The sequence below is a fragment of the Pipistrellus kuhlii genome, unplaced genomic scaffold, assembly GCF_014108245.1.
Source record: "Pipistrellus kuhlii isolate mPipKuh1 unplaced genomic scaffold, mPipKuh1.p scaffold_m20_p_22, whole genome shotgun sequence".
In the NCBI taxonomy this organism is placed as follows: Eukaryota; Metazoa; Chordata; class Mammalia; order Chiroptera; family Vespertilionidae; genus Pipistrellus; species Pipistrellus kuhlii.
The window spans coordinates 9,452,755-9,475,764 of record NW_023425521.1 but is presented as its reverse complement, the minus strand read 5'-3'; the positions used below and the strand labels follow the sequence as shown (position 1 = coordinate 9,475,764).

Genomic DNA, 23,010 nt, shown 5'->3' with positions numbered 1-23,010 from the left:
TCCAGAGGAATGTGCAGTGGGCTGCCTCCGCTCAGGAGGGGCTAAAAAAAGCCTGACCCTCCCCTGGGCTTTGTGTGAGGGTTATCAACTGCTCAAGTCAGCTCATCTCTCTGGCTGGACACCGGCATTTTTGAGAGAGCCTGTGTTCCTGGCCCCTCTGGGTGTCCACCAATTGGCAGGAAGCGGTCAGTCAGTGTGTCCCAGAGGTAGAGCCTGTGAGGGGTGTGAGGGGGAGAGAGAGTGTGGAGGGGGCTGGGAGCACCAAACCTGGTGACAATACACAGTTGTCAGCTGTCCCCTGCTGGTGTTTCTTCCTTTTATAGTCAGTAGCAGCTGCTCTTGCTCTCGCCCAGGCCCTCTGTGGGGGCTCCTGCCCAGGATAAAAGGGGAGGGAGGCGGCCCAGTCTCCCGTCTCGGTTCCCAGGTGCCACATCTCTTGATTCCTCCCTAGGTGCTGCCTCCACTGAAGACCTCAGCATGCCTCCCAAGAAGCCTGAGCCTAAGAAGGAGGCGGCCAAGGCGGCCCCAGCCCCTGCCCCGGCCCCCGAGCCCCCCAAGGAACCTGCCTTTGACCCCAAGAGTGTAAAGGTGAGTGAGCCTCAGCCCCGGGGGTAGGGGTGGGGATGATATCCAGGGTCCTATTGGCCTGAAGCTTAGAGATCCACTTCAAGAAGGCTGGACTGGGGTGAGGCTTTGGGGTCCATGCCCCAGGTCACAGGCCTGGGGGTGGTGGTGGGGGGGTGGGGCCAGGCGCTGGGGCTGGTGAGGCGTTTTGGGTTGTAGGTCTTGCCCCTGGAGAAGAACAGGTTTCCCAGCAGAGTTGGGAATGGCAGGGAAATGCAACCTTTCCACCTTTTTAAGGCACCTTGGGGCCGCCCCAGTGAAGTGAAAGGGACTGGCCCTTTCCCCAGAGGTAGTATGATTTCTACGCGGAAAAAAGACACACAACCATAACGGCCAGCGGGACGTGGCGTCAGTGGTGTCAGCAGTGCTCCCTGTGCCTGGCGAAGGCTTCCCTCTCAGACTCTTGCCATGGGTGGGGATCGGGGAGGCTCCGGATAAGGTGAGAGAAACCCGGTGCCCTCGCCTCTCCTCCGCCAGGGGGGCAGCTCCTTCTGTGGCCTCAGCTTGGGCCCCCGGCTGGCAGCTGCAGAGCCCTGGCCCTCCCCAGCCAAGGCCCCCTCTCTGACCTGGTGAGGCTGCTGACCCCGTGTCCTCCGCCCTCACCTCCCCAGCCCTATCCCCGCTCTGCCCCGCCCTGTTCCCCTGATTGGCAGGCGCTCTTTCCCGAGCTGGTGCAGGCCCTGCTGCTGACGCAGTCCTTTCAGGCCGCCCGGCTCTGGCGCAGCTGCCGAACGAGTGGGCCTGGGAGGGGAAGGGCCCAGGAAGGAGCGGGTCAGGGGCCTCTGGAGAGCGAAGCAGTTTTAAGCCTTGGCACCCGGATGTAAGAGGGCAACTGGCCCCTGGTATGAGGAGCTATTAATAACAGGCTGGGCGTGGTGGGCCCCTGGGAATATCAGCCTCAAGTCAGGGCTGGGTGGGGAGGAACCAAAGCAAAAGAAGAGCCCAGGAGTGGGTTCTGGGACAAGAAGGCCGGAGATGAAAACCTCAGCTGTCATCGGATGACCCTCCCTGGCCCTCATAAGGTTCCTCCGGCTCCCACAGCCCCAGAGACCCAGCAGTTGTGCCAGTGCTGCCAAGGGGCAGGAGTTAAGCAGAACTGGCTTGGCCAAGAGATGAAGGCAGTTGCCCCATTCCTGAGCTTGGTTATGGCACCACTCTGGGGAAACCGAGGCACAGTGTAGGATCTTAAAATCCCCTGTAGGCACTCTAGGACATACATCATTCTATGGGCAGGGCCTGGCAAGAAAAGCTGACTATCTGGCTTGTGGACTGAAGGGTCCCAGGTTCGATTCCAGTCAAGGGCACAGGCCTGGGTGGTGGCCGATCCCCAGTAGGGGGCGTGCAGGAGACAGCCGATCAGTGATTCTCTATCATCATTGATATTTCTATCTCTCTCTTTCCCTCTTCCTTTCTCTCTGAAATAAATAAAAATATATTAAAAAACAACAACAAAAAACAAAAACAAAAACAAAAAAAAAGCTGACTATCTCCCCAGCAGGATGCCTTTATTTCTGATTTGTTCTCACAATGCACCACTTCTGGTCCTAGTGTCTGGACAGCAGCTGCCTAGTAGTATCAGATGAGTGTCTTCCCCTAGGCTGATCACGTCCCTCCATCCATCCACCTCCCCTGATTTCTTTTCCCTGGCTTTCAATCCTCTTTTCCATGTCTAGATCTTCTACTTCTGGAGTTTCTTAAAGTTACTGTAAAGTAGAAAAAAAAAAGGAGGTGTCTTTCCTGAAGGCTATTTTTTTTCTTATTATTTGTACTTCTCAGTTCCTTTGCTTAAAAGATTCTTTGCTCAAAGAAAGAGTGAATGTAACAACCCCAGTGTGCGTGGTTCTAACCGTATTCTGATATCATGTCTTTCTACAAATATTTCTTACATGTATGCTCCTGGGACTTAAAGAATTGCCAAGTAAAGAGAACTGTACCTTCTCCTCAGAGAGTTCATGCAAAGCATCCTTTAGCCCATTTGGGGGGTTTAATTCCTGACCCTTCTCCGCAGTGATGCCCCACCCCCCACCCCACCCCCGCCGCCTTTGGCAGAGTCCATTCCTGGGCACAGCTAGTTCCCATCCCGCTCTCCTGCTCTCCTAGCTCATTCCAGCCACCTGCAGGGGCCCTCGTTAATGGAGGTCAGCCTGGGTGGGCACAGCAAGCTCAGAATTAGGATTTAGGAAAGGTGGTACATGAAGTAGATGCTCCAAGACCGGTTACCACGAGCAGCAGAGAGGGGATTTTGGGTACGGTGGAGGTGGTGTATAAGGACAATAAAAAAACATACAAGATCCTAAGTGGAAATGATGACTCATGCTTGGTCATCGTCATTTATTTTCAAAGCCTCCTCCCTTCCTCCTGGTTATTCAGATTTGAACTGTTATGCATCGGGGGCAGGAGTGGGGGGGAGGGAGAATCCAAAGTTTATTCTTTGCTCAATAAATATTTTTTGAGTGCCCACTCAATGCCAGGAATTCCCACGAGCAACAAGGAGCCAGGATACGCATACAGGCATGACTGAAAAACAGTCACGAAGTGTCCAGGGTCCACTCAAACCGCTCTTGCTGTCCCAGAGTGCCTAAGAGGAATGTGTGCTAAGAAGGGGCTGGAATGGAATGGGTGAGGGGAGGCTTCACTGAAGGAGGTGACTTGAAGTCAATAAGGTAGAAAAGGGAGGCCAAGCCCTGGCTAGTGTGGCTCAGTGGTAGAGCATCAGTCCGCACACTGAAGGGTCTCAGGTTTGATTCCTGGTCAGGGGCATGTACCTGGGTTGCAGGTTCGATATTTCTCTCTCTGTCTCTGTCTCTCTCTCCCCCTCAGCCCTTCCCTCCACTTTCTCTAAAAATCAATGGAAAAAATCTCCTCTGGTGAAGATGAACAAAACAAACAAACAAAAAAACAAAAAAAGAAAGGAAAGAAAAAGAAAAAAGGAAAGTGAGACCAAAGGTGAGGTGTTGAGGTGCCCAAAGGGAGAGAAAGTGTGGCTTGTGGAGGATTGTGGAGCAGGCAGGGTCTGAAGGGATGAGAGTGAGGTCAGTTTATGGCTGACAGGACAAGGAATTCACATTTGACACAAAGAAATTAGAGTAGGGAGTGGGTGTATGCAGGCGTCCTCAAACTTTTTAAAGTGGGGGCCAGATCACGGTCCCTCAGAGAGCTGGAGGGCCGGACTATATGAACTACTAATTCCTACTGTAACACCTCGGCTGCGCTCACTGCCCAAAAAACCTGGCGGGCTGGATCAGACTCCTCTGCGGACCGCATGTGGCCCGCGGGCCGTAGTTTGAAGACCCCTGAATCTAGAGCTATCCCGGTAAGTGGGAATCATCACTTACCAAGTGTTCTGAGAGAGACTTGAAGGCTGCATTATTTTATAGCCTGTCAGTAGCGTCCCATTCATCGGGAGACCGGTGTGTTACATTTAGCCCGCAGTCTCCTCCCTCCTCATTAGTGGCCTGTTGGAGGTGACCAGACTGCGGGGGAAGCCACTTTTGCTTCCCTTTGGAAACTTTGCCAGTCTCACTCCTCTGTTTCTCTCCCCGCAGATAGACTTCACTGCTGACCAGATCGAAGGTGAGTACTGATAACTCCCTTCCCCCTCCCCCACCCATACATACCCTCTCTGTTGCACTTTCTAGAGAAAGAGGAGGAGGAGGAGGACTTGTTGTCATCACCATAATAGTAATCATCATTATCATAATAGCAAGCATGTTTGCTGTTGATTTTCTATTTGCTCACTTTTGCCTACTACATGTTATTACGTAAGCCTGCATTAACTCATTTAATTCTCACAACAAGCCTGAGAGATGGGGACTATTACCACCCCATTTTACAGGTGACAAAGCTGAGGCTTAGGGAGGTTGGGTGGCTTAGAGAAGATCCAAACTCTGGCAATCTGATTCCAGATCTACTAGTAGTTCTCAACTGCTCTGCCAGACCACCTGGAACATAATAGATGCCTAGCAAAAATGCCCTTTTCCTCATCCACACCCCAGATCTACTTTCTTAACATATTTAAAAGCCCTCATTCCTGTTCCTTTGGGTTACCACTTCCTCTTCCTTCCTCTTGAAATCTGCCAAGATGCTCACCCACTAATGGTGGCAGGGCCAACAGTGATTTGGGATTGCCCTAGTCCCCCTGTGATCTCCGTTAGCAATGCTTCTCCATCTTTGATGAAGACAATTTATTTTTCTCAATCTTATGTAAAGTGGTACTTAGTGTAGCTTCCAGACAAGCTTCAAGATCTCCATCCACCCTCCAATGTGATGGTTGCCCCTTAGCCCATCTTCCAGAGTTTTGACTTCCTTCTCTCGTCCCTCCCCAGATTTTCATGTCCTTCCAGAAAGGGGTTACCACCGTTGCTCGTTGCTCTAGCAAGCAGCCGACTGCTACAGACTGTTGAGAAAAGGTTTCTTTCTATTAGCATCACTTTTCAAGCTCACCCTGGTTTTGTTTTTCTCTGGTATCAATCCTAAACTCCAGAGTGTGGTTTTTATGAGCATGTGATTCCTTTTGAGCAGGTATCTGTGGTGGGCTGTTTCTCTGTTTTCCGTGTCCATCACGGAAAACGACAGGTTCCTGAGTGGGGGAACTGGGGATTAAGAAATTAGAGAAAGAAGAAAGAGACATGGAGGCAGAAATAGATTCATCAAGCTGGGCACCATCCTCTCTGATAGAGAGGCAGCAAAGGCGACCCCCAAGCCACGCGGCAGGTTTATTTATAGGGTCAAAGGAGCTTATTTGCATTCTTAACGAGGCCCTAGCATTACTGGATTTAGACCCGCCCCTGCTGACACCTGGACAAAGGTACTCTGCCAGTGCCTCGGGCTCAGCTGACAATTTAAAGAATGTCCATGTGCCTTCTCAGGGGCCCTCTACAATGATCACGTTGCAGAATGCCTCCACATATTGCTATCTCGTTTGACACTCTCCGAAACTGGGGGTGGAGCATTAGCAGTTGCTGCAAGTCTCTTCCTTCTCCTTCCTCCTCGCCATTTCCTTGGTTTCCTTGACAGCTGGTCAGAAGTCACATCTGCATTGGTCCAAAACGAGGGCAATAATACCTATAGCATAAGGTTTTAGTAAAGATGAATGAGGTAATCCATGAAAATTTATCAGCTTAGAGCCTAGCCCACAGTAAGTTCTCAAATCATAGGCTGTTCTTATTCCTTTCCTCTTCATGTTACATCCTCCTATTAGGTATCAGTATGGTCTTCTTTTATGAAGAGACTACTTCTTTTATTAGATCCGACCTGACTCTTCTGAGAGAGCCAGGAGAAGATCAAAAAGTCTGAGTTCAGAGTTAGTTCAGAGCATTGAATTTGTGCTGGAAGGCAAGCTAATTACTTCAAAGGTTAAAAAAAAATTAAACCCTCCAAAAAAAATGTGAGATTGGTGCTATTTCCTTAGTATAGAGGAGGAAACCTAGGTTTGTTGAGGTGAAGTGACTTGGTCACATAGTTAAATGGCGAAACTGGGATTAAACTCAGTAAAATAATACTAATAACATTGGCTGAGGATTTAATATGTGTCATTGTGTTAAGGGTTTTTACATAAATTATTGTATTTAATTTGGATGTAATTAAGAAACCCTGTGAGACAGGTGCCATTTATAGAAGAGGTTTTATAAAGGTTAAATATTTACTTTCCCAAAGCCACACAGCTAGTAAACAATGAAATGGAATTTGAACTCAATTATTCAATAATGTGACAGGCATGCGGTTTTCTATCTTTTAAATCTCCCCAAAGCTTAATAAAGAGGTGCAAGCAAACGTTTTGGGGAACCGGCTTTGACATGTGGAATGATTTGTAAGAAATCCATATGCAGCCTCTAAGTAAATAATTGTTTCTAATGTACTCAGAGAGGATTAAACACAGCTTTTTCTCCTAAGAAGTTTACACATTCTTCTTTGGTTTATATTGTTAATCTGCTTAGTAAACTATTTCTCTGTGGATAAGGTAACTTCCATGCCATTCCCAGTCCAAATTATCCCCAGTAATGAATTGCTCAAATCCAAATGAGCGAGGAATTAAGGTTCTTTGCAAGGACCCAGGAGTGCCTTAGTTCAGCCTGGCCCGTGGGCATCTGCCCCGGTCCCTTCAGGATCTATAATAGATCTAAGCTGACTTGAGAACCAGGAAATCCTCCATCAGACCCAGCAACCCGCTCAGGTGAACATTGTATCCCCACTTAGAGCTAAAAAAAAAAGAACACTCAGAGGTTAGAGGTTGACCTGAGCCCCTGCGCTGCTCCGTGGCCGAGTGGGTAGGTCTGTCTCCACCGTGCCATCTTGTCTGGCCCGGGAGCCTTCGTTTCGCCTGGAACAGGAAGTACTGGCAATAACTAGCTGCCTTTTGGACAGGTGTTATCACTTCGCAGAGGGCCTCCTCCGTATGTGCCATCCCCTTTGACACCCCCAGTACCTGGGAGTGCCCGCTGGGTGGCGCTGTTGCTCCCCGTGGTGCCAAGAACACAGACCCGGCAGGCAGGCTGCTCCTGCCAGAATCTGCAAAGCCACAGAACCCAAGAATCTGACCCCCAACCAGCGCTGATTGCATTTCCCTGACATTTTTCAACCGTCAGGATCCTCGCCTGCACCTGGGGAGGATGGGTGGATGGGAGGGCTGGAAGCAGGGGAGGCACTCATTAGGTGACAACCGACTGATAGCAGAGGTCACGGGGGCTCTAGGCCGCCTCTTCAGTTGTCAGAAGATAGGGTGGGTGTGGGCTCCAGGGAGGAGCCGGGAGGGAAATACTGAAACATTTTAAATATGTATGTTTTATTTTTACAGAGAGGAAGGGAGAGGGATAGATAGCTAGAAACATCGATTAGAGAGAATCATCCATCAGCTGCCTCCTGCACACCCCCCACTGGGGATGTGTCTGCAACCAAGGTACATGCTCTTGACCGGAATCGAACCTGGGACCCTTCTATCCACTGAGCCACACCGGTCAGGGCGATACTGAAACATTTTATAAGCCACGTCGGGCTGCCCTTCAGCCCGGGGGTGGGGGGTGTGTGTGGGTGTGGCTGATCAGCCCTCAGCCACTCCCTTCCCCACCCCCCCGGCCCTGGGGGCTGAGCTGGGTCCTCTCTCCGCAGAGTTCAAAGAGGCCTTCTCGCTGTTTGACCGGACCCCGACCGGGGAGATGAAGATCGCCTACGCGCAGTGCGGGGACGTGCTGCGGGCCCTGGGCCAGAACCCCACCAACGCCGAGGTGCTGCGCGTGCTGGGCAAGCCCAAGCCCGAAGGTCAGCCTCCTGTGGGCCCCTCCCTCCCCCCTTCTCCCCTGCATCCCTCCACCACCAGCCTCCCCTCCCCACCTAGCTGACCCTTGAAGAATGCGGCCTGGCCTTGCTCCTGGAGGGCAAAGCGACATTCTATCTTCCTCTGACACTCCAGGGTGCCAGGACACAGGGGAGGGAGGCTGGGCGGGAACCTGATAACTAACCACCCGCCACCACTCCCCACCTGGAGCCCTTGGTCTGGGTGTCACAGCTCTGAGATACCCTGCGACCCTTGTGAGTTTTACCACAAGGTAATCTGTGTCTGATCATGGCCAGAGCACTGAGGGTTTCAAATAAATTAGAGTAGATTCGAGATGAGCTCTGGAAGGATGCCTCTTTCACTCTTTTGCATTCGGCCAATGGGAGTTTAGAAAGTAGTGCCAGGGAGTGTGCTTCGTGGGTGAATGCCATCTGTCACGTGGGCAGTCACCTGACCAGCTGCTCCTGCCCCAGGTCATGCTCCTCAGAGGTGCTGGCACTAGGTGGGGGCCAGCCAGACCTGGGCAGGAGCACCCCACCCAAGCCGAGCCATCTCTGGAGGCTTCCTGGGCCCTGCATTGGTCCCCACCTCCTTCCTTGGATTTGACCCTGCCCCTCCTCCTTCTGCTGGTGCAGACACCAGTGCAGGGTGAAGCATGTGGGCAGGCAAGGGGCCAGAGGGCCAGGAGCTTGTTCAGGTCAGCAGGGCTTCTTAGGGGTCAAAAGATATCTGGGCACTTCCGGTTTTCTGGGTTGTTACAAAAGAAAGAGTCCAGCCGGTGTGGCTCAGTGGTTGAACATCCATCTGTGGACCAGAAGGTCACAGGATTCCCCGTCAGGGCACATGCCTGGGGTTGCTGGCTCCATCCCCATCACGGGGAGGCAGCTGATTGATGAGTCTCCCTCATTAGTGATGTTTTTTCCTCTCTCTCTCCCTCCCTCTCCTTTCCTCTCTGAAATCAATTAAAAATATTTTTTAAAAATGGTTTACATCTATTACATTGAAGCTCTTTAACACACTACAACGGGGGGAAAGTGTACTAGTCACAAGAGGATTGTAAATTTATAAAAAAATTATTGCTTCAGATAGCTCTAGTAATGAGCCCCAAATGCTGAGTTACACAAAGTAAAAATAAAAATTATTTTATTTTATTTTTTGCAATCCTAGCAGTTTACCTTTGGGCCCCTCCGATTCTGCGGCTGACACCCTCCGCTCCCCACCTGGCTGCAATCTGGAGCTCCGAGGTCTGGTGGCTCCTTTTCGCTCCTGCCCTTTCACTGAGACCAGTGCCCGGAGCCAGCCTACTGCCTTGCTCCTGTGGGCTCCGGGCCCTCCAGGATCACTGACTGGGTGTCCCACCCACAAGTGGCTGCAGCTAAGCCCTGGGTGCTGCCAGGGACGGGTCCTCCTCAGCAGAGCTGGTCCTACTCAGCAGAGTCAGGCAATATAGGGAGGGGGCAGAGGTTTAAGGGGACAAGAGGGCAATAAAGAGCTGAAAAGGACCAAGTTCTATGGCTGATTTTTTAAAAAAATATATACATTTTTTATATATATGAGCTTTATATAAAGCCTTCTCTGCTCCCCACGTGATTCTGCTCACGTCACCCCTCTTTCCTCCCATGCGCCTGAAGAGATGAATGCCAAGATGCTGGACTTTGAGACGTTCCTGCCCATCCTGCAGCACATCTCCCGCAACAAGGAGCAGGGCACCTACGAGGACTTTGTGGAGGGGCTGCGCGTGTTCGACAAGGAGAGCAACGGCACGGTCATGGGCGCCGAGCTCCGCCACGTCCTTGCCACCCTGGGTATGCCAGCCGGGCAGAAACAGAATGGAGGGGCGGGAGGTGCCCAGCGGGCAGGTCTGGGCAGTCCCTGAGTCCTGAGGATCACATCCTGGTCCAGCCCTGGCTCCCTGGGCTCTGCAGGTACAGCCTGCCCCGGCTGGGTCTGGCAGAGGTGGGACCCAGGGCTCCTGACCTTACCTTTGCCTGGGCCCCCGGGTCCCTGGGGCCCTCGTCTGTTCACCCAGGGAGAGCTGCAGGCAGAGCCAGAGGCCTGGGGGTCTAGGAAGGGCCGTAAGACCCTGGGCTCCACTCCCCAGTGTCTTTGCGGGAGGAATGGTGTGACCATTTCCCAGGTCGGGAAGTCCTGGGGTGTGTTTGGGGTTTTCCTGTCCCTCCTTGCCATCTGCAACTAAGAGTCTCCTGCCTCCCACCCCAGGAGAGAAGATGACTGAGGCGGAAGTGGAGCAGCTGTTAGCTGGGCAGGAGGATGCCAATGGCTGCATCAATTACGAAGGTATCAGGTCATGCCTGCTTCCCCAGGTACCCAGGGGAGGAGGGCCAAGCACAGTGTGGGCCAGGCTGCTGCAGAGAACAGATCCAGGAACCAGTGGACGTGGCTTTGGTGTTGGTCCTTTCCATCCTGGTAGAATGGGAGAAGCATGGAATTTGGAGATAGTACTGTGATATACGAGCTTTATCACCTTTATTAAGTCACTTACCTTCTCCGAGCCTCAGTTTTCTCATCTGAGAAATGGGGTGATGCAGGTACCCTTCTCCAGGTTGTGGGACTAGTGAAGGTAATGTATTTCATTTCTGGTGCGTATCAGCACAGAGTGGACAGAGAGCACAGTTGAGGTCTCTTCCCCCTTCCAGCTCCTCCCACCAATCCCCAAATAAGAGAAAGAATCACAGTCTGGAGAAGGGGTCGTGGGAAGGTTTGAAGTCAGGCAATGTAGGGAGGGGGGAGAGGTTAAGAGGCCAAGAGGGTAATAAAGAGCTGAGAAGGGCCAAGTTCTATGGCTGATTTAAAAACATATATATTTTTATTGATTTCAAAGAGGGAGAGAGAGAAAATAACGATGAGAGAGAATCTATTGGCTGCCTCTTGCATGCCTCCCACTGGGGATCGAGCCCACAATCCAGACATATGCCCTTGACTGGAATCAAACCTGGGACCCTTCAGTCCAGAAGGACGCTCTATCCACTGAGCTATCCAGCTGGGGCCAATGGCTGATTGTTGTCTTCTTTCCCAGCCTTTGTCAAGCACATCATGTCTGGGTGAAGCAGCCCCTCCAGGGTGAGTACAACCTCTCGAACCTGGTCCTTCCTGGGGCCACAGAGGGGCTTTGGAACAACATCGCACGCCCCAGACTGTTGTGTCCCAGCCCTGATCCGGGAGAGGAAACCGCAGGGGATGATGACTAGAGCCCAGCCTCTTCCATCATTTCCTCTCCACCCTCTCTGCTCCTGCCTCCTCTCCTCATTCCCTTCCGCCCAGCCTCCTGTCCTCCCTGGTCTTTGCACCCTATCTGACTCTCATCAGCCACATCCTTCTGCCTCTCCCAGGGTCTCTCAGGGCCAGGCCATTTTCTCCCTCAGGCCTGGGGCCGCTTGTTCAGGTTCTGGTGGATGAGAAAGCCACATCCCAGGTGGAAGGCGTGTCCCTGGCCTGTGCTCTTGACCCTGATCCTCACTCTCTTTTCTGTGCTCCGCTGAGCTTGGTGCCATCCTGATAGGGATGCGGGGTCTGTTATGGGAGGGGGGGGAGGGGGAAGGAGGGCGGGGAAGAAGGGGAGGGACTGGGTGTGGAGGGAGAGGTGCCCTTTCCATCTAGCACTTTCTTCCAGGTGCCTGGCCCTTGGACCTAGCCCTCCCAGGGTGAGTTTGTGAGAGGCCCTGAGGGACTGAGCTGGGGAGGAGTCCTGGACTCGTCACTGCACACAGGAGGACCTCCTGGGCCCACAGCCCTCCCTGCAAATAAACACTCCAGCAAGGCTGGGCCGCGTTCCCTGATCCCCACCAGTCTCTGAGTTGTTTTTTTAAACACTAATTAATTTAGGTTTGTGTGTGTGTGTGTGTGTGTGAGAGAGAGAGAGAGAGAGGCCTGGTGTGTATTCCTCAGAGAAATGAGTGGTAGTATCATGAGTGTACATGCCAAGTAGTATCCCTTGTCCTTGGCATGTGCACTCAGCCCACTGTTCCAACGCCAGGAGCTGTTTCAAGGACACGGCCTTGACAGAGCAGTGTGCTGTTGAGACCATCTGGACTGTGTATGTGACTGAGCCCCATTAGAGTCTCTACATAAACTTGGAAGGTTCTGGTGGGCCGGTGCAGAGACCCACTTATCTTTTCGCTGCCCCAAACAAGCCTCATACGTAAGTCCCCTTTCTTATTAAACCTGCGACTTACCAATCTGGAGGGTCTGCCTCTTTCTCCTTGTCTTCCGTGTACAGAGTTCACTTTGCAAACCAACAGCATAATGTTAATATTCAGAAAACACCAGTTTCATAAAATATCTTCCCCAATTAGGATTTACAAAACCTCCCTGAGGCCTACTGGTCATTCTGAAACCCTCCTGCCAGTGTTTAAGGCCTTCCTTTATTTGCCCCAGGCTCCTAGGAACACTACTTGTAGCAGCCAGCTGACCTCTTTCCCCTCTGTTAGCTCCCTGCTCTGCTCCCTCTTCTCCTTCTCTATCTCTCTTCTTCCTCCTCCCTTCTTGCTTGACCCATGTTATTCCTACCTCCTGATGTGCACTCCTTTTTCTGCCCAAAGTATTACTACCCTTTGGAATTTTCCCACTGCCAGAGGTCTCTGCTAATTAGCAATGGCCATAATTTAGTCTCCTTAGCAGTGTTTCCCAAACTTCGCTCATGATGAGAATCACCTGGTGGAGTTGTTAAACTACAGATTCCTGAATCCCAACTAAGAAGTGCTAAACTAGAATTTTTGGGAACATATAAGTAAAATTGCTTACAGAGCACTAAGTTAAATATACAATTTTATCTATATGTTCCCCAAAATTCTAGGTTAGCACTTCTTAAGTTGTTAAAATACAAACCTGTATTTTAACAACTCCACTAGGTGATTCTCATCATGAGAGAAGTTTGGGAAACACTGCGATGCAATCACTAAATTTGGAGATACCAGAGCTAGAGGAGACTTCACAGTAAAGTGTAATCACCTGAGACTAAGCCTGGAGAGTTCTAGTAAAGTGTCATCACCTGAGAGCAGAGCAGCATCTAGTATGGTGCCATCCTGTGCTTGACCTCCTCTAGGTTAAAAGCTTTTTGGTTGCCAGGGCTTTTAAGGTAGAATGTGTGTTTGTGAAGATGGCCAATGACGCAACATCGGCCTCACACCACTAGATGGCACAATTGCAGCAGCATGCTTTCAATAAGACGCCCAGGTGTATGATTACATGAGCTCAGTTTCTTCTTAGCAACGTAGTGTCACATGCTACAGTTTGGAAATTAATCTTCTTGACAGAAAAGACAGAGCTGAGGTCAAAATAGAGGTTGGGATGATGTCACACTGCCAGCCCTTCCTGTTTTTGGTGCTATGAACGCAAGTACAGCCTGTTTTTGTTCGTTTTAAAATGAAGCAAAAAAAAAAAAAAAAAAAAATCCCACCTCATTTGGACTTATGCCTTCTTGGCCTTCTCTCACAGTTCTGTGCCACAACTTTATTTTATTTTATTTTATTTTATTTTATTTTATTTTATTTTATTGATTTTTGTACAGAGAGGAAGGGAGAGAGATAGAGAGTTAGAAACATCAATGAGAGAGAGAGTCATCTATCAGCTGCCTCTTGCACACCCCCTACTGGGGATGTGCCCTCAACTAAGGTACATGCCCTTGACCGGAATCGAACCCGGGGCTCTTCAGTCCCCAAGCTGACGCTCTATCCATTGAGCCAAACCGGTTTCGGCTGTGCCACAACTTTTACTAATAATTTGCTGCTGGCTACTCCTCCTTCCATCCGTGATGGATAAGATGCCTGCAGAACTGTCATTCCTCAGCTCCATTGTTTAGTCCCTTCCCCGCCTGTTTCCTTTTTTATTCTTTTAAAAATATATTTTATTGATTTTTTTACAGAGAGGAAGGGAAAAGGATAGAGTCAGAAATATGGGATGAGAGAGAAACATCGATCAGCTGCCTCCTGCACACCCCCTACTGGGGATGTGCCTGCAACCAAGCTACATGCCCTTGACAGGAATCGAACCTGGGACCTTTGAGTCTGCAGGCCGACGCTCTATCCACTGAGCCAAACCGGTCAGGGCCTGTTTCCTTTTTTAGTTGTTTGCCGTTCTGCTGTAAGCACCAGCCGTTCCTCTGGTGACCGGACCAGAGATTCTTTACCCTGAAGACCCTTGTGGGAACATTTATGCTCTTTTTCCAAGGAGAGGATTTTCATGTTATTTCCAAAGGGGTCAGAGACTCCACAAAGGGTAAGATCCGCTGTGTCAGAGCCTTTGTGGGATCCTGTTTATCTTTCCCCTGAGAGTTTTGACATTGCATCTGCTGTGGCCAGCCTTCCTTCCGGGCAGCCATGTGCTCTAAGATAGTTCGCCTCCTTCTCCCCGCCCTCTCCTCACTTCCACCTCTCCCCCGGCCATTCCTTGGGTCACACTTAGGTTTAGAGAGGAAGTTCCACCTTTTACTTCTTTCGAGGCCTCGAGGCCTGCTCTTCGCTGAATGAGGATTCCGACCAAGTTCCTCTGATCTTGCCTCAGACTCTGTGGGATCTGCCTGGGGCATTCCTCCCCCCAGCGGGAGCCCAGCGCCCACAGGCATCCCTGTGGTCACTCTGCTCCTCTGTCCCTTTATCGGGTTTCCACGGCCTCCACCGGGCTTCCTCCCTCAGACATGTGGGCTCCTTGTGGATGTAACTCTTCTTGAAGGTCAGCCCTCCCATGCCCACTGTCCCACCCGTTTAATTGTTCTTGTAATGGAGCCCAACCTCCAATGGAGATGCTTCCCATCTCACACACTTTTGGTCATTTTGCATTTGCATAACTCCTTTATGGTGTTATGAGGGACAGACATGCCATTTTGTAACCCAGGGCCATGGTCAGCGTAGGAACAAAGTTAATGATGTCCTTGCCTCGGTGTTCTCTGTGGCATGTGAACTTTGCTCTCTGCTTCTGAGGACTGGAAACAGTCTCACAGCGCTGGCCTCAGGGCTCCCTTGACTTCCATCCCCCCGGGGTTCACAGCAGAGTCCAAAGGAAGGTTGCCTTGGCCCTACCCTTGTTCCCATTCCATTTCCACCCACACTTCAGCTCTCAGCTCGCCCCCCTGTGCTCTGCATGCTAAGGAGAAGCCAGAGGTCAAAGACCAAGCATTCAAAAGCGTGGTCACCAGCGAGAATGTGGAGAGAGCTCTTTGGTATGGCAGTTCGTTTCACAATCGTTTACTTGCTGCATTTGATGGCTGGCACGGAGAGATTGGGGTTTGATTCAGAATCGAGTCTTTGTGATATTTGGTCAGGGTCTAATTCCTTATAATGGCCGCTGGCATTTTGCCAGGCCTTTGGAGTTTATCAAATCAAACAGGACCTGGTTCTTGCCCTCAAGGAATAGCAAGACTGAGAGGTAAGCTAAACCATGTACTGGGCACAAATACAAAAACATATCAAGTAGAAGGCAAAGGCTCTCAGATACTAACAAAGAAGTGGCAGAATTTGAAAGGGAGAAGCAAGATTATTTCCTGTTGGGAGATGAGAGAAGGCTCTTTGGAGGAGGAGAAGCTGGCACTGACACGGTAGAGGGTGATTTTGACACACAGAGGCAGTAGGCAGCAGTTAAGAGTGTCTTCTCAGGTCAGGATGGGTCTACACTAGCTGTGTGAACCTTGGGCAAGTTTCTCAACCTCACCAAACCTCCATTTCCTGGTCTATAACATCCGGAGAATACCAGTCCTGACCCCATTGGGTTACTATAAACGAGATAATACCTGTAAAGCACTTACAACAGTGTCTGTAACATATTACTAAGAACTCAATACATATTAGCTCTGGCAGGGAGAAGGGTATTCTAGGCAGAGGAATAGCTCTAGCAGAAGGAGGAAAAGGAAGCAACTATCATTCTTTTGGGAAACCCTCAAATAATAGAAATACCTGGGGGACAAATGGAGAGAGAAACAGTGCTCATCATTGTTGACCCTTCTGCCTTCATGCATACTTACCCGTGCTTCCAGGGCATTGCCCCAATACTCTTCCTGGGGCAGGTGCAATTACCCGCATTCTGCAAACGAGGAAACTGAGGCTGATAAAGGCTAACTAGCCCTCACAGGGGCACTCAGCGAGTGCGTGTGTTGGAAGCTTCAGGAATCAGACCCAAGTCCTCTCAAGTCCTCTGGCTGCCTAAGCCTGTGTTCTTAGCCCTGCTATAAGCCCTTGCACTGGCTACCCCCTCAGCTCCATGCTGTGCAGTTTGTCATCCTTCAAGCCACTTTCTCATCCCAGGCTTCAGTTTCCTTTTGAAGTAAAAGGAGTCAAGGATGCTCTGGAAATCCCTTCCAGCTCTAAGAAGTCTGCTTTCTTTTTCTCCCCTCTCCTCAAACCTTGACTTTATTCAGCTTCTGTGTATCCTCTAGCCCAATGTTTCCAAACTTTTGACATACGTGTACCCCTTCTATAATTTTCGTAACGCTGAGCACCCTTCATACTCATGAGAACGAAGAATTAGGCGCAGCTAAGCACGGTGCAGTGCATATCCCCACCAAACTCCGGTGCAACGCGTACCCCCACCAAACTCTCCCCATACCCCTGGGGGTCCGCGTACCACACTTTGGGAAACACTGCCTAGCCCAATGGTGGGCAAACTCATTAGTCACCAGAGCCAAATATCAACAGGACAATGATTGACATTTCTTTTGAGAGCTGAATTTTTTTTAAAAATATATTTTATTGATTTTGTGCAGAGAGAAAGGGAGAGAGATAGAGAGTTAGAAACATCGATGAGAGAGAGTCATCAATCAGCTGCCTCTTGCACACCCCCTACTGGGGATATGCCCACAACCAAGGTACATGCCCTTGACCGGAATCGAACCCGGGACCCTTCAGTCCCCAAGCCGATGCTCTATCCATTGAGCCAAACCGGTTTCAGCGAGAGCTGAATTTTTTAAACTTAAACTTTTAACGCCACCTCTTCAAAACAGACTCTCCCAGGCCGTGGTATTTTGTGGAAGAGCCACACTCAAGGGGCCAAAGAGCTGCAGGTGGCTCGCGAGCCGCAGTTTGCCTACCACGGCTCTAGCCTGATCACAGGCATGCACAGAGGGCAAAGCGCTGTGGTTCCTTTGGTACAAACCTGCCAGGTTAAAAAGAAAATCAGACGGACCTGTAACAAAATCGGAGCAGACGTGCCTAGGTGATTTGGAAAAGAAGGAACCAGCTGTGGGATGTGAGTCAGATCCTTCCCAGGAGCAGGAGTTTAAAAAGCCACCTCAAAGGAGAGGGAGGATTCTGCTTTGGGTTCCAGCTGGGAAGGTGGAAGGAGGGGCCCGCCTCCCTGGGGACCCATCTCTCTGGTTCCTTCTTTGTGGCATCTGGGCAACTGGTTGAGATGCATCTTGTGGGTCACTGGGTTGGGGTTGGGGGAGAGGATGGAGCAGGAAGAGTTTTTGAGGTAGAGAGGGGAGGCAGTGAGTCACTTGCTTGGTTTGATTTGCAGCTTCGGTGGACATGTTACAGCACTGCTTTTTTTTCTGAGCATTTGGATTTGTTGGGTCTTGCTACATAATCACTGTCATGTTTTTTACTTTGGCTTTCTAGCTTGATAAAAGACACAACTAAAAAACTACCACAGATAAAAAGGGCTGGGATTATGTCATACCGATGTAGCTAATTTCATGTACTTTCAGCAATTCCATCATGTATATCTCCCATCTTTTAACATGCTACAATTAGTTTTGTTTGTTTTTTTTAAATGTATTTCTTTTTGTTGTTGTTGTTAACCCTCACCTGAGGATATTTCCCCATTGATTTTTAGAAAGAGTGGAAGGGAGAAGGAGAGACACACAGAGAGGAACATCAATGTGAGAGAGACACATAGATTGGTTGCCTTCTAGGACCAGGGATGGAGCCTGCAACCGAGGTATGAGGTACGTGCCCTTGATCGGAATCAGGCCGAGGCTCTATCAGCTAGGGCTACCATTCATTTTTAAGGGATTTTGAGAGTTATGTCCCCCTACCTCAGAGGGTGTCCAGGGTCACCTGCCACAGTGTCCCAAGTGCCCACTAGAATCCCCTGTTTGGGGGAGGCAGTGAAGGCTCCTGGGTAGGAGAACGCCAGGGTTTGAAACTGAGGACTACGATTTACCAGTGGCCTTTGTGGACCTCGCTGTCCTCACCTGTGAAATGAGGATAAAAGCAATTTCTATCTTAAGGAAGTCGTGAAGGTTCTTCAAGGTGACGTGTATGAAACATTTAGCACAGTGCCCGGCATATAATAAGCCCTCAGTAAGTGCTTATTATATATCACCACTTTGCCAACTTAGATGAAATCTTAGTAGATTGCCCAGTCAAATTTGGAAGCAATAAGGAAACACCTTCATTTTGAGACCAGGGCAAAGGAAAACTCTAGAAAAATAGGACATTCATGAACTAGGATGACCCCGGTCTGAAGGTTTTACCACATACAAAATTCTCTATGTAGGGGATGGGTGTGAGGGCTCCTTGGAAAGAACCAAAGACAGAGTGGATCAGGAAGGCGGATGAATGGCAGTTGCGAGTGACTGCCCAGGTGTAGACATAGGTGTCTGAGGCCAGAGGGAAGGAGAGTGGAGCAAGAGGGTGGAGAGGAGAGAAGGAGAAGGGCCAGCAAGGTGGAGGTGCTCTCCCGCCAGGGTTCCTGGGCGGAGTGAAGTACGTGTGGGTCTTCCACTCCTCCCCCCTCGGTCCTCACTGCCTCCAGGTCAGGGTCAAGGACCGCAGGTCTTCTTGGGTGGGAAACATCCAGAGCCATGGGGAAGTGAGGCATACTGCCAATCAGGTGCTCAGTTCACAGTCACCCCACTCTTTGTCATGCTTTCGGGGGAAAACCGAATCCCAGGGGCCCTTTGTTTGGCCCAGACCTTGGTCTAATGCCCAGGTTTTTCCGGCGTGGCTGTCATGTCTCAGGAGTCAGCTGGGTATAGCTGGTAACTTCTTGTCATAGTCAAGACAGGAAGTGGTCAAGACTTGAAAATAGAGCAGCCCTGTGAGTAAAAGGGTGGGGGAAACTTTTCCTGAGAAAAGGGGCCCCAGGTGCCTTGTCCTTGAGTTCTGAAGGACTTGCAAGAAAAGGAGTCCATGAACTTGGGACAAGGCGAGACTTGTCCCAGCAGCACTAATCATGCCAAGGATCATCATGGGTTGGTTCAGGGTCAGGGAACCTGAGCCAGTTGTCAGAGGGTGGTCAGTTTGACTAGCTAGGATCCTGGCCGTTGCCTGTAATATCTTTTCTGCCTCAATTTGACCAACATTGCCCAGGGGGCCCGGTGATAGGCAGTAACAGGGAAGCAGAGGGTGTTATGATTTGTAGACAGAATTTGGGTATAAACTGAAATGCAGAATAGATGAGTCGATCCTAAAGGGGAGAAACAGCTCACGTTTATTTAATTCTTAGACCCTGTGCTCAATGATCCAATCCCCATTTTACAGATGGGGAAAAGGAAACAGTGCAGTTAAATAACTTGCCCAGGATCATGGGAGTAGCAAATGGTGGAGGTAGGATTCAAATCCTGGCCACCTAATGATTGTGCCGACAACCCTTATGTTCCTCTGTCACTGAGCCCAGCTGCAAATTTGGATCCACAGAAGCAGGACCCCAAGGAGGGTCACTGGGGATTTAGAAACAACAGGAATTCGGGGCCAGAATCCAAGCAGCAGCTCTGGTATCAACATGGGGCATCTTCCTGGCTTGGGGTTTGGGTGGGGAAAGGGTCTGGTTTGGTCTGACTGGGTGAGAGCAGTCATGTGATACCCTTTGTGGGCACGGAGCTTGAACCCAGGCTGGGCCCTGTATACTGAGCTGGGATGGAAGCCCCTTGGGCTCTCATGTTTTCTTCTCAGCAGAGGAAGGCCTGCCTCACGTGAGGAGGCATCCAAGACAGAACTGGATTGCCTCAGGCCCCTCTCTGGGCTCTGGTTCTTCGAGGGCAGGCTCTGGCATTCTTCACAGTTGTCTCCTCATTATGCTGAGAAGGACCTGCAGACAGGAGGTGCCCACTGAGTGCTTGTGAATGAATGCTAAATGCCAATGCTGAGCTCATCCCTCCACCACTGCCTTGATGGAAATCTAGGATTAGTTGCTAAGAGAGCTCCCCAAAGTACAGGGAAAGAAATTCCAAGTTATGACCCTTTTAGTCCACGTGAACTCTGAAAAGCCCATTTTCTTCCAAGCCAAAGACACAGCTGGGTCATCCTCTCTCAATGGACAGAAGAGCTGCTGCCAGATGTGTAGGAGGAGGAGATTCTGAGCCAACACACTGCTCCACACTCAGTTTCCTTAACTGGTGGGATGGATCTGCACTGACAGGGCTACAGTCTCTCCATAAATAATAACAAAAATAATACATCCCTCTGTGCTTTTCAGATTCCAAAGACCTTTCGTATTCACGGTCTCACGGAACCCTATAACCAAGTGTGTTAGGAAGGTAGAGAGTGGGGCCTCAGATGGGGAGAAGGGAAGGGAACAGATGATTATGTTTAACAGATAAGGGAAATGAATATAGAGAGGATTTGGAAACTTTTCCAAGACCATTTAACTAGTAAGAGGTGGAGCACAGACCTGAATCCTGAGACCTTTTGACCCTTAATACAAAGGGGAATGAAGCATGGCCTTGAAGGCAAGAGGTCCAGGAAATGCCCACAAACTGGTTCCTCCAACTTATAGTGGTGACAACGAGAAACTGAGTAGGAGGAACTGAGTAGGAGTGGCTTCCCCAAGGAGACAGAGTTAATGAGAGTACAGGGAAAGGATTCCTATTTTGGTGTTAGTCTGGGCAAGATTGGACAAGGAGCCAGAATAATATGACTTTTCCTCCTTAAATGAATCTTGGGAAAGTTTTTTTTTTTTTTTTTTTTTTTTTTTTTTTGTTTTGTTTTGTTTTGTTTTGTTTTTTACCTGTGAGGCATTGGATACCCCTCCATGGTCCTGTTACCTGGAGAGTTTGACACTTGGGCAAATAACAAAATAGATTTTTAGGTCCTCCAACATTTTTGCTTGATTAACATTTTATTTATTTATTTTTTTAAAGTTTTTAAAAAATATATATTTTATTGATTTTTTACAGAGAGGAAGAAAGAAGGATAGAGAGTTAGAAACATCGATGAGAGAGATACATCGACCAGCTGCCTCTTGCACACCCCCTAACTGGGGATGTGCCTGAAACCAATGTACATGCCCTTGACCGGAATCGAACCTGGGACCTTTCAGTCCACAGGCTGACGTTCTATCCATTGAGCCAAACCGGTTTTGGCTGATTAACATTTTATTAAAATTAACTATCAAAGTCTGCTAAGAAGGTAAAAAATGGAAAATTATTCTTTTGTTTACTGAAGGCCTATCAGGGATTATAAAGATAATAAGTTGCAATCCATGCACTCAAGGACCTCAACTCTCCGGTAATGGTGGAGAAGGTGAAGATAAATAAAATAAGCACAGAGCTTCCGCTTCTGACTGTGACAAAGTGACTGGTAGGGAACTTGCTCTCCCATAATTAACCATAGTTGTTAACTCTCCCATAGTTAACAGCAATGAATTTAGACAAAATGTGTGGGGAACTGCTTTTGACCTGAACAAAGGTAAAACGGAAGCATAATCCTTGAGGGAAGGGAAACATATGAGGTGAGCCCTACACCTGCCCAGCTTTCTGCCAGGGTGACTTTTTGGAACAAGGAGAAAAGGTGGGGCCTCAGAAGTGCATGATGGTCCGGCTGGCATGGCTCAACCATTGAGTGTCAAACTATCAATCAGGAGGTCACAGTTTGATTTCTGGTCAAGGCACATGCCAGGGTTGTGGGTTCCATTCCCAGTGTGGGGCGTACAGCAGGCAGGGGATCGATGATTCTCTCACATAGTTGACATTTCTATCTCTCCTTCCCTTCCTTTCTGAAATAAACACACACACACACACACACACACACACACACACACACACACACACATATATATATTTTAAAGAGGTGCATGATGGTCTCACTGAGTTGAAGGCCATACATTAGAGCTCAGGGCTACTGAGGAAGCTGTGATTGGTGGGAAAAGCTCTCAGTGAGGAAGGTGTTGAACAGAGAAATGCCCCCTGAAGTCCACATGGATGTCCCCTATGGGCTTTAGCTGAGGATGGGCTGCAGAGGTGCATGGTGAGACTCAGTGAGGCTTAGTGGAGAGCTGCTGAGAGCTGGCAGGGAGCTAGACTGGAACACTGGAGGTTGCACATGGCTTCCAGATATTGGCATTTCAGCCCATGGACTGCAACTCACTGACCAACTCAGGGTACTTAAATGATACAGAAAGTTGACATTTTAGGAATAAGGACCATGTTCTACAATAAAAAAAATGACACCCTAAGACTACGGATAAAATAGGAAGAGGGCAGTCCTGAAAAGACTAAACCGAGGCTGACCAGACCAGAACTCAAATGCTCTTCAAGGGAAGACAGCATACACTCTAAAATGAATGATCCACAATGTTTAGTATACCACCTAACATCACTATACATGTGAAGAAGCAGGAAGTAGGGGCCCATAATGTAAAAAGAGAGAAACAGACTTTGAGATGAGTCAGAATGAGCAGACTGGAACTTTATAATAGCTGCTGTGAACATGTTTAAGAAGTTGATGGAAAATGTAAACATGATGATGGAACATAAGAGGAATCTCAGCAAAGAAACCAGAACTATGAAAAAGAATGAAGGGAAATTCTAGAATTTAAAAGCACAATGTCCAAAATATTCCCCAGATGGGTTTAACAGCACATTGGAGATTGCAAAAGACAGGATTGGGGTATACAGAGAGATTAATGGACTACTTAATATGCAAAACCAAGAAATGATTTTTTAAAAAATAACTAAGCCTCAGTGGCCTGTGTGATAATATATAAATATTTATATAATTATAAACTTAGATATTTAGATGATATCTAAAAACACATATAATTATAGTTTCAGAGGGTAAGGAGAAAGCTAATGAAAAGAAAAAATATTTGAAGAAATAATGGCTAAACAGTTCCTATATTTGACCCTGTTTGGTGTGCTAAGTGCTTGGAGCATTGGCCCTTGCACTGGAGGGTCACTGGTTTGCTTCCTGGTCAAGGGCATGTACCTGGGGTGCAGATTCAACCCC

General features: G+C 49.2%; 1 protein-coding gene across 1 annotated transcript; it reads left to right on the top strand.

Moving 5' to 3' along the window:
• Positions 1 to 406: 406 nt before the first annotated feature.
• On the top strand, positions 407 to 11,691 carry MYL4 (myosin light chain 4). The gene is made up of 7 exons (XM_036450932.2): positions 407 to 588; positions 4,170 to 4,197; positions 7,729 to 7,878; positions 9,526 to 9,699; positions 10,115 to 10,192; positions 10,932 to 10,975; positions 11,526 to 11,691. Exons 1-6 carry the CDS (start codon positions 478 to 480, stop codon positions 10,958 to 10,960), a joined length of 570 nt encoding a protein of 189 aa, XP_036306825.1. The 5' UTR covers positions 407 to 477; the 3' UTR covers positions 10,961 to 10,975; positions 11,526 to 11,691.
• The last annotated feature ends 11,319 nt before the right edge of the window (positions 11,692 to 23,010 follow it).

Bases quoted from the DNA above. Each gene is read 5' to 3' on its own strand.
- MYL4 (XM_036450932.2), top strand. From the start codon at position 478: ATGCCTCCCAAGAAGCCTGAGCCTAAGAAGGAGGCGGCCAAGGCGGCC. The intron at 589-4,169 runs GTGAGTGAGCCT...CTCTCCCCGCAG, and splicing joins TTGACCCCAAGAGTGTAAAG to ATAGACTTCACTGCTGACCA. The intron at 4,198-7,728 runs GTGAGTACTGAT...CTCTCTCCGCAG, and splicing joins CACTGCTGACCAGATCGAAG to AGTTCAAAGAGGCCTTCTCG.